Raw genomic sequence first — 10044 nt, forward strand, 5'->3', positions numbered from 1 at the left:
GCACTGCACAGCTTGCAGGATCTTAGTTCCCTGACCAGGTATCCATGGCACCTGAGCATCTCACACTGGAAGCATGGAGTCCATTCTACTGGACTGCCAGGGATCCAGAAATTCTACCTTTTGACAATCATTTCCTGAAAAGTGATGCAACTATTCTGTAGTATAAATGGACAAATGCTATTCTATGATAGGTTTATGTAGACCAAATATGTATTTAGATCTTCATAATGAAAACAGTAATTACTTTCATAAGAAATTAATAAATAAAACAAATTAGAAGATTAAGGAAATGAACATATTTTCTAAATTTTATTACAATGCAAAACAACATTTTTACATGAAAATATAAATATGATGAGATAAAATAAATACATAAATAAACATAAATAACATCATGGCAGTCATCCCTTATGGACTGATCCCTGTGCAGTTGAATACTTTTTATTATCTACTTGCTTATTGCTACTGAGAAAGTACTATTGATTGAATTCAGGAAACATGGTGGCTAAAGCAGAAATCAGAGTCTTCTAAAATGACTTCAGGGGAGCGTACAAGGGTGATATGGCCTCTTAGTCAGTGAGAGTCATATCAAGATGAGTTTAGGTCTCCATCCATCATTCTTAACCTTTCTTGCAAGCTGGCTGATGAAGACAAGGATCTCATGATTTCCACTCTGACGGTTTCCCAGGCGCAGTCGCTGTATTCCTTCTCTTTCAGGTAGACATGGATGCCCTGGAAGTACCTCTTCACGGCCAGGGTGGGGCCCGTCCTTCCCAGGGCAGAGTCTTCATCGCCCATCACCTGCCCCAGGCAGGCGTCCAGGTCGTCCAGCTGCTGATGGAGTCCAGTGCGGAGCTGATCCAGGAGGGCAGTGTCCAAGGCAGCAGAGGCGCGCTCTGTGTGGAAGAGGTTGAAGCTCTGCTGGAGCATCTCGTGGAGCACAGAGATGGCCTGGGCCTCCTGGAGCTGGCCGCCCTCCACCATCTCCTGGGGGAAAGCGAATTCTTTTCTGTCCTGCAGACAGAAGCGAGGGGAGATTCTCCTCATTTCACCCAGGAGCCTGAGGTTCTTCCTGCCAATGAGAACATGGTTCTGAGACAGGTCACAGCCCAGGGATCCTCCCGGGCCGTAGCTGACCAACACGATAGCCATCAGTAGAGAGAGCACGAAGGCCATGGGGAAGACGCAGCTGCTGATGGACTGGCTGAGACGGCGTCTGGTGGAACCTTGAGGTAGGTTCTCTGATGCCATGCTTTCTAAGCGAGACCTTTAAATAGTGAACATGGTAATTTTCATTTTCTAATTGTTTTAATACACTTTCACTTCCTTTTTTGATTTTCACTTATGTATTCACAATATGATCAAAGAAAGTGTCATCAGTTTAAAGTATTAATTTTACCTATTTCCCAATAATTTCAAATGTACCCATCCAATTGTATATGTCAATTAAATGAGAATATTTATATTATTCATCACTTATTTTTACACTGTTCAGCACGTTTCTGCTCAGAGGTTCAGAGCTGGAGGAAGGACATTCAGTGATGGTGTCTCTCACTGGAGACTTATGTCACAGAATCTAGTGAGTTTCAGTCATTCATTCAGGCAGTTGCTTCCACTGGGCATCTCTGTTCCTCTGTCTCTTTCTTCCTGTGAGAACGAAGGATGGTGAGAACCAGGCTATTCATTCAGGTAATACTATAGTATTGAATGAAAGGTTATTTAGAAAATAATCTGTTAATGAAATGGTATTTTTAACAGTAATATCGGAATGTTTTTTACTTGTTTAGGACCGTAATCCTCAGGAAGGTTTACAAACCTCTCAATGTACTTAAACGTTCCCTGAGGGGCTTCCCTGGTGGCTCAGTGGTGAGGAGTCCACCTGCCAACAGGACCACATGCAGACCTAGAGGATGCGCGTGCTGCAGGACAGTGAGCCTGGGGGCACAGCTACCACCCTGTGCTCTAGACCCCGGGCCCTCACCACCGAAGCCAAGTGCACTGGAGCCTGAGCTCCCCAACAAGAGAGGCTCCCACAGTGAGAAGCCTGTGCCCCACAACTAGAGAGGACCCACCTTTGCCACAACTAGAGAGAAGTCCGTGCGGCAGTGAAGACACAGCACAGTGAGAAATGAATAAATGAATAAAATTATTTCAAAAGTCCCTCTGACTTTACATATAGCTACTGAGTGCGGTATGTCCCAACTGGAAGGAAGAGAAAGATGATTGATCCATCAATGTCCTGAAGATTGCCTACATTAATACATGAATTCCCACAAAGATCTTTGTTACTTTGAGAAATTGTATTCTTCCAGTGTTAACTTTACTAACATATGTCCTGCGAGGAAAGCTCTGTCCCCCTGTTGCTAAATGTATTAAATGTATTAAAAAGCCCTGCACATGAAATAACCTAGGTGCACACTCAGAGGAGCCCCTGGTGTCTCCACCATTGCTCACTGTGGGGCGGGGTTCCCTCTATTTACTATGTTTCTCTGGGAGGCTGGACAGTCTGGACCTGAGTGCTTGGCAGGCAGAGCAGGTGAAGTCATAGGAGAGTGTCTGACAGAGCTAGAACTTTCACTCTGGTTCTGCTTTGAGTTGGTGGTTTGCAGTCATAAGGGGAAATTGACAACCAGAAACCGTAATGGAGAAGGACACAGCTGTATGAATGGAGAGGACGCCTTCATGCAGAGTGAATGAGGAGAGCACGCTGGGGATTTCTGCACTGGGAGGAAGTGCTGAGGATTATGGTGCATCCTCCTAGAAGTCAAGGGTACGCATTCCTTTGATTGAATTATTCAAAGTTTAGCAATGATATATGTGTTTAATATATATAAATAAGCTTGAGAAAACCTCTTACTTCCTTAGAGTCACATTTCTCATGGCAGCTACTGGTTCTGCATGGCCTCTCTTAGCTGTCTCTGCAGTCCCCAGCCTTCCTTGTTTTTCTTGCCTCCATTTGAAGAGTTCAGGAAGACTCTTTTCTCAGGAATGGCCAAGTGTAGAAAACTTCCTCTCCCTTCCTCATTCTACTCCAGGATCCTAGACTCCACATATGCAGATTGACCTCCCATGATGGATATGCTGCTGCTGCTGCTAAGTTGCTTCAGTCGTGTCTGACTCTGTGCTACTCCATAGACGGCAGCCCACTAGCTCCACCGTCACTGGGATTCTCCAGGCATGCACACTGGAGTGGGTTGCCATTTCCTTCTCCAATGCATGAAAATGAAAAGTGAAAGTGAAGCCACCCAGTCGTGTCCGACTCTTAGCGACCCATGGACTGCAGCCTACCAGGCTCCCGTGTCGCTGGGATTCTCCAGGCAAGAGTACTGGAGCGGGGTGCCATTGCCTTCTCTGCATGATGTATGTGGTTCTCCACTAACTCTTGAAGGTGCTCCGGTTCTTCCAGGCCCCAAGCAGGCACCTGAGTCCATGACCTGGGCTTTTCTCCACCCATCTGCCTCCCACCTCTAGCCTATGTCTCAAGAATCACATTCAATCCCCCCTCAAATTTTCCATTGTTCCTTCTATGACCCAGGGTGGGTGACCCCGTTCTCTCTTTATTAAGGTGAATTCAGTATAAGTTTATCTTGTAGGATCAGGCTTTGGGTCAGGTTTTATTCAAAGATGTGTGCAAGCCCGTTGGTTTTTTTCGAATTGCTTTTATTTTCTCTACTAAAAAACAAGAGTAGTCTTGTACAAAATATAGTACAAAGCAAGTATCTTATGAATGATAAAGATTTAAACTCTATGAACAGCCTAAATATTTCTGATAATTTAAATAAATAAATAAATATTACATCCTTTTATGATATGGAAAATGGATTCTTAAATCTGTTTTAAACAATTACGGTAACTAAACCTTTAACATACATTTAAATAAGCCCATATATTAGCTATTACTTATGTTTCATCGGACACAAAAATAGAGTTAAAGGTTGCACTTTGAGTCTTAGAAAATAGCCATTTAGTTGACCAGATGAATTGTTTCAGATTCAACGCCTTCTTTATTTCCTGAGTTTTCTGATGAGCTTGTCGGCTAAGACCAAGCACCTTCTGATTTCCATGCTGACAACCTCCCAGGCACAGCGGCTGTATTCTTTGAGATACACACTGATTCGCTGGAAGTAACCCTTCACAGCCAATCTGGAGTTCTCACTCCCTAGAGGTAACTGTTCCAGTGTCCTTCCCTCCCTCAGACACGCGTCCAGGTCCTCCAGCTGCTGATCAAGTCCCACGAGGAATCTGTCCAGGAGGCTCTCGTCCCGACCTGCAGAAGAGCCCGTGGTGCTGAAGAGCTGGAAGGTCTGCTGGAGCAACTCGTGCACAACAGCTGTGGCTTCTGTCTTCTCAGGCCTGGTCCCGTGCACCAGGGTCTGAGGAATCTGAAGTCAGTCCTGTCCCTCAGACAGGACACAGTGGGCACTCTCTCCATCTGACTCCAACGAGTGAAGCTTTCCAGATTGCCGTGGCTGGCAGGCAGCTCACAGCCCAGGGAGCACATGGGGCTGGAGCAGAGCATCACCAGGGCCAGCAGCACAGAGACGGGGAGGGCCATTGGGATGCTGGGGGCTTGCAGGACCGCCTACAGGGGAGGTCTAGGCAAGTTCTGAGCACTTGAGGTGATGAGTGGCTCTTAAAGAGTGAGTCGAGAAACTTTCATTTCCTGGGTTTTTCCATTTTTCCCTTTCCTTTCTTTTTCTACTCTTTGTAATGAAATCAATAAAAGTGCTAATTTTTGCCATGAGTGCCTATTGGTGGGCATCAAATCATGCGTGCCACCGTGGTTGATAGCTACGCTGACATATATTATGCTTTTCTCACCTCCTTAGTTGCTTCTGGGAGAAGAGTCTGATCAAAGTCAGAGAAGGGACAAATATTCATACAATTGTGGCTTTTCCAGGTCACCAAGAAATGTTCAGTATGAAAAGAGCTTATAAGAGAAGGTTTTGATTTTTCTCATTTTTCTCTCATTTACCCTTTTCCCCCTTCTTTAAAACATTTTGGTTCTGTAGGTACCTTTATGATGCTACCTGAGTAGGCCTTAAGCTCCATGGAGACATTATAGGGAACAATATCACTGATATCATTTGTTAAAAGTGAGTTATTTTGCAACTATAATCCACAAGGCACTTTTTAAGGTGCTGGTTGCCTGTGTTTATTTCTCTTTCTCCTCCACCACTGCAATATTTCAGAGGATACTTTGCTTCAGTCTCTGTGTGATAGTGCAGATAATCTCATCTCTTTAGATATTTCACGGGGAAGTGATAATCTACCATACACTCAGGGATACTGAGGTTGCAATTACATTTCTCCTTGTAATGCATGTCTTTACCAATTCTGTAAGGTACAGATAATTTTTAATATTAACGACAGAAATTTTTGTATGCAGCCTCTCAGCAAAGTGTTTTTAATAAACATGAATTAATCTTCACAGCTTTCCTATGAGATAATTACTATAATTATTGACATGTTTGCAAATACTGCTGCTACTGCTGCTAAGTCACTTCAGTCATGTCTGACTCGGTGCGGCCCCATAGACGGCAGCCCACCAGGCTCCCCCAGGCTCCCTGGGATTTTCCAGGCAAGAGTACTGGAGTGGGTTGCCATTGCCTTCTCCGGTTTGCAAGTAAGGAAACTGAAAACTCAGAGAGATTACTTAACTTGCTAACAGTCGAGATTAACTGCATAAGTGGTACTTGACCATTATACTCTTTAGCCTCCACATTATTCCTCATTAACTTTAAGCCTTCTCCTTTAGCTACATAACATACAGTTGCAATTAAGTAATCCCTCTAATTATGTACCATTTGACTGCCCTGATAGATTGTAAGCTCCGTAAAGGCAATAATGGCACATGCAGAGAATCCAGGAAGGTGTCTGTCCCAGAGGAAGTGCACAGAGGGGTCTCTGTCCCATGGCTGTTGGTCACTAAGGCATGTCCGACTCTCTTTGATCCCATGGACTACAGCACGCCAGGCTTCCCTGTCCTTCTCTATCTCTCAGAGTTTGTTAAAATTCATGTTCATTGAGTCGATCCAATGTGATCGAATCATCTCATCCTCTGTTGTCCCCTTCTCGTCCTGCCCTCAATCTTTCCCAGCATTAGCGTCTTTTCCAGTGAGTGGGCTCTTCCCATCAGGCGGCCGAAGTATTGGAGCTTCAGCTCTGTCCCAGAAGTAGTTCTTAGAGAACTATCCACACCAAAGTTTGAGTAGATCTAGGATTTGAAGACTGTTTCAGAAAATGAGAATCTTCTGAAAACAAAGATAGAGTAAATTTAAATGGAATTTTTAACTTTGTGGATAATTTCTCAAACTATTATCTCAGGTAGAAACAGAGACTCTCAGAGTTGTTGTTTAGTTGCCATAATATGCCAGGCTCCTCTGTAGAGCTCAACAAAACAACACTCAACGATTGGACGTTATCAGGTGCAAAGGGAACCGTGTACTCAGCTGTCGTCTAATGATTGTATCATCCCAGGAATGAGCGAATGGCACTTTTGTGATAATGAAGAACAGGAATTGGAAAGGAAGACCTTACTAAGTGTTCCTCTAAAATAGGAAGCACCTTGTCAGAGCAGACAGCTCGGTCCAGTGCATGAGACAGTGGACGTGGGGCAAGATCCCTGGGTTGATGTCACAGCTCCAGCCTCACTGCCTGTGTGACCTGCGGCACTACGGTTTCTCCTCTTAAATGGAACTTATCATGACAGAAGTTTCACTGGGTTTTTCTGAAGATTGTAGGATGTAACGTACTTCTGACAATGCTTGGACATATAAGCATTCAGTATCTGTTAACTGTTCCCACGAGGCAGAAAATTCACACGTCCATCTATGGAAACTGGACAGAATTTCCCTGAGATGACCTGCTTCCTTCCCTTCCCTTAACGCTCAGCTCACTGGTCAACATTATTAATCTAATCTCATCTCTGCGTGAACATGATGTGCTGTCCAAACACTACATCTAGTAGCTTCCAGGGAACAGCTGACCTCTCACACATGAATAAAGTGACCGTCCAGTCCGTATCCCAGTCTCTTTTCAGGGTGAGTTAATAGGTCTATATCCTCAGAATCCAATAACCTCCACGAAGAGTGAGAAATGTAAACAGACAAATAAAGATACAAATAAAGATAAATAAATAGATACTGGGAGTTAGCAGAGCGGTCCTCTATCCTTTTAGGTAACACTGTGCCTAAGAGCCTGCTACCCTCCTTGGCTCTGTCTGCAGCTGAACAGTTTCACATCAGCTGCTCTGAAATCTGTCATCTGTAGAGCTCTGCATCCCTGTTTGTGTAGTTAAGTGATATTTTGTTGTTTGGCAGAGATGTCACTGTAGGTTTTTCAACTTCATCATTTCGTTACTCTTTACCTTTGTGCATTACTTCTTCATTCACTGCTTACTTTTACATTCTAGGAATGTTGAATGAGTGGAAAGTTTGGATCTCTTGAAAAATCATGGAGGAAACACATTAACTGTTCCATTCATTTCCTTTTTCTGTTCCTGTTTTTGCAATAAACCTCAAAGTGGAAATAGAAAAGACTGTAGGAGCATTAGCACAGCTTTTACAAACTGAAATACAAATGACAAAGAAGAGGCAGCAATATGAAAACTGCATAAAAGTACCTAAGGAAAAAGCGGGTTCCCTGACGTGGCGGGACACTGGCCTGGGCTAAGAAGGCGCATTCTAACCACTGAACACTTGGACAGCAGCGGTGGTTACACTTTATTTCCATGAGAGTGACTTTGGAGGACTCATCATCTTGGTATAAGCTTAGTTTGTAACCAGGAAGAGTTAATTTTGAATTTATACTGGTTCTGCTTCTGTGACTTCAACTCTTTTCATCCCAGAAATTCACATTTGGGAAGGCCAGAATCACAGATAGATATGACATCCTTGTTGACATGACATGAGATATTCCATTTCACACCACCCATGAAGTGACTGTAAGGAAGTGCAATCAACACATCCTCCTCCCTGGGGCTTGCTTGCTATTCTGGGAGATATTTTTGGGAAATAAAAGTCTTTTACTTTGTTTCCTCACCTCCCGCCATCTCTGATTGAAAAGAGAATCTGACATCCAGGACCCCCACAAGATGGTTAATTTGAGGCACTGGCCTTTCATCTTCTCAGTCAGCCACTTCCCGAATGAAGTCCTTTCCTGATCCCAACACCTCGTCTTGGATTCACTGATTTACCCTGCTGCAAGCAGAGCCACTTGGCCTCTGTAACAAGCTCAGCATAGTGATTGGCACCTAATAAATGTTTAGTAATTTTCTCAGTTATGGACAGTAAATAAAACCAAAATTGGCAAATTAAAAGTTCTGCTGCAGAGAAGAAGGTGAGCTCCGTGCAGATTAAGCTCAGATATTTTTCACATCTGATCAAGTCTTTCAAGAGGAACATGCACAGGCAGCAGAAAAAGATTTAAAAAGAAGTCTAACAAAGTTTCCCTAAAAGTTGATCGTAGCATTAGGAAGAAAGATCCAATAACTCTTAATATATCACTAGTTCAAAGATACTGAGATGATAAGCATTCCATTGAATTAGAACGTCTACTTTTTTAATGAATACATTTTACTTCAATGTAAGGATACAGAAGAGCAGAAACTCATGACAGATTTCCAGGCTCTTGAAGTAAAAGGCATGCCCAAAAGGACGTAGTACATGAATCTGGGTAAACTCAGAAATTGAAAATTTTGGACTTCATATTTAAGAGGCACACAACAGAAGATCCTTAGATGAAATGAAGATGAAACAAAGCTCACAATCGCTCATCTCAACTGGAATGCTTCCTTGTGGAATTGACCAATGGCTCTTCATCTCCTCAGTGATGACACTCATGATGCTCGTCTGTAACCCCATCTCATCCTCTGAGTCTATGAACTGCCTCAGAGCCTTGACTTGGAAAAGCAGACCTTCACATTTGGATCAAATAAACACAATCTCTCTCTTTCCTGTCTGGGGTACAGGAAAGACTTCAGATTCCCTCAGGAGCAGGTGAGTGGCGGCCAGCTCCAGGAGGCCCAGGCCGTCTCTGTGCTCCACGAGATGCTCCAGCAGAGCTTCAACCTCTTCCACACAGAACGCTCGTCTGCTGCCTGGGACACCACCCTCCTGGAGCAGCTCCGCACTGGACTCCATCAGCAGCTGGACCACCTGGATGCCTGCCTGGGGCAGGAGACGGGAGAGGAAGACTCTGCCCTGGGAAGGACAACCTCACATTGGACCTGAAGAGGTAGTTCCAGGGCATCCATGTCTACCTGCAAGAGAAGGGATACAGCGACTGCGCCTGGGAAACTGTCAGAGTGGAAATCATGAGTTGCTTTCTGTGTCAACAAGTTCCTAAGAAAACTCAGGAAGTTAGAAGGAACCTGATCCTCAGTGGCTCATGTCCTAGCTCAGACACTTCAAGGTTCAGTCATTTCCAAAACTCTGATTTCTGCCTCAGCGATGAAAGAGTTTGAGTGACAATTGATATTGGCATTAATGTTGAGAATATCAATACCAGCTGCTTTTAGAATTAGAGGAAATATATCTGATGCCCTCTGGCTGAATGTTATGGAATAACATGTTTTTGTATGAGTGTAACTCATTTATTTATCTTAATTAATTTATTTTCATGGCACTTGCATTTCTATGTTCCATTTATTACATGCATGCGTGCTATGCATGCTGAGTCGCTTCGGTCGTGTCCGACTCTATGTGACCCTATGGACAGCAGCCCAGCAGGCTCCTCTGTCCACAGGATTCTCTAGGCAGGAATACTGGAGTGGGTTGCCTTTCCTTTCTCCAATTTACTCCATAAGAATATATAATTTTCTTTAATAAAATGTACCTTTTATTTACTCATGACATTATCTGAAGACACGTTTCCTCCTCTCCCTTTTGGGTCTCTTCCCAGAGGCCGAATGCTGTGAAGCGACAGAGAGAAGGTGCTGAGCCGCTCCTTCCTTTATCTGCGGGCCTTGTGCAGAGAGTCTCGAGTGTGAGAGGCAGAGGCCCCGACCGCACAGAGCTCACACTGGAGCAAGGACACCGCCAT

At 44.0% G+C, this 10044-nt stretch overlaps 1 protein-coding gene and 1 pseudogene across 1 annotated transcript; both read right to left on the reverse strand.

Moving 5' to 3' along the window:
- Positions 1-588: 588 nt before the first annotated feature.
- Positions 589-1176, reverse strand: LOC138434593 (interferon omega-1-like). Its single transcript, XM_069579407.1, has one exon. It carries the CDS (start codon positions 1174-1176, stop codon positions 589-591), a length of 588 nt encoding a protein of 195 aa, XP_069435508.1.
- Positions 1177-4004: 2828 nt separating this feature from the next.
- On the reverse strand, positions 4005-4555 carry LOC138434594 (interferon alpha-2-like; annotated as a pseudogene).
- Positions 4556-10044: the final 5489 nt, after the last annotated feature.

This window comes from Ovis canadensis, chromosome 2 (genome assembly GCF_042477335.2).
Source record: "Ovis canadensis isolate MfBH-ARS-UI-01 breed Bighorn chromosome 2, ARS-UI_OviCan_v2, whole genome shotgun sequence".
Taxonomy (NCBI): Eukaryota; Metazoa; Chordata; class Mammalia; order Artiodactyla; family Bovidae; genus Ovis; species Ovis canadensis.

What these genes read in the sequence shown, in the direction of transcription:
- LOC138434593 (XM_069579407.1), bottom strand. Translation starts at nt 1,176, where the DNA reads ATGGCCTTCGTGCTCTCTCTACTGATGGCTATCGTGTTGGTCAGCTAC.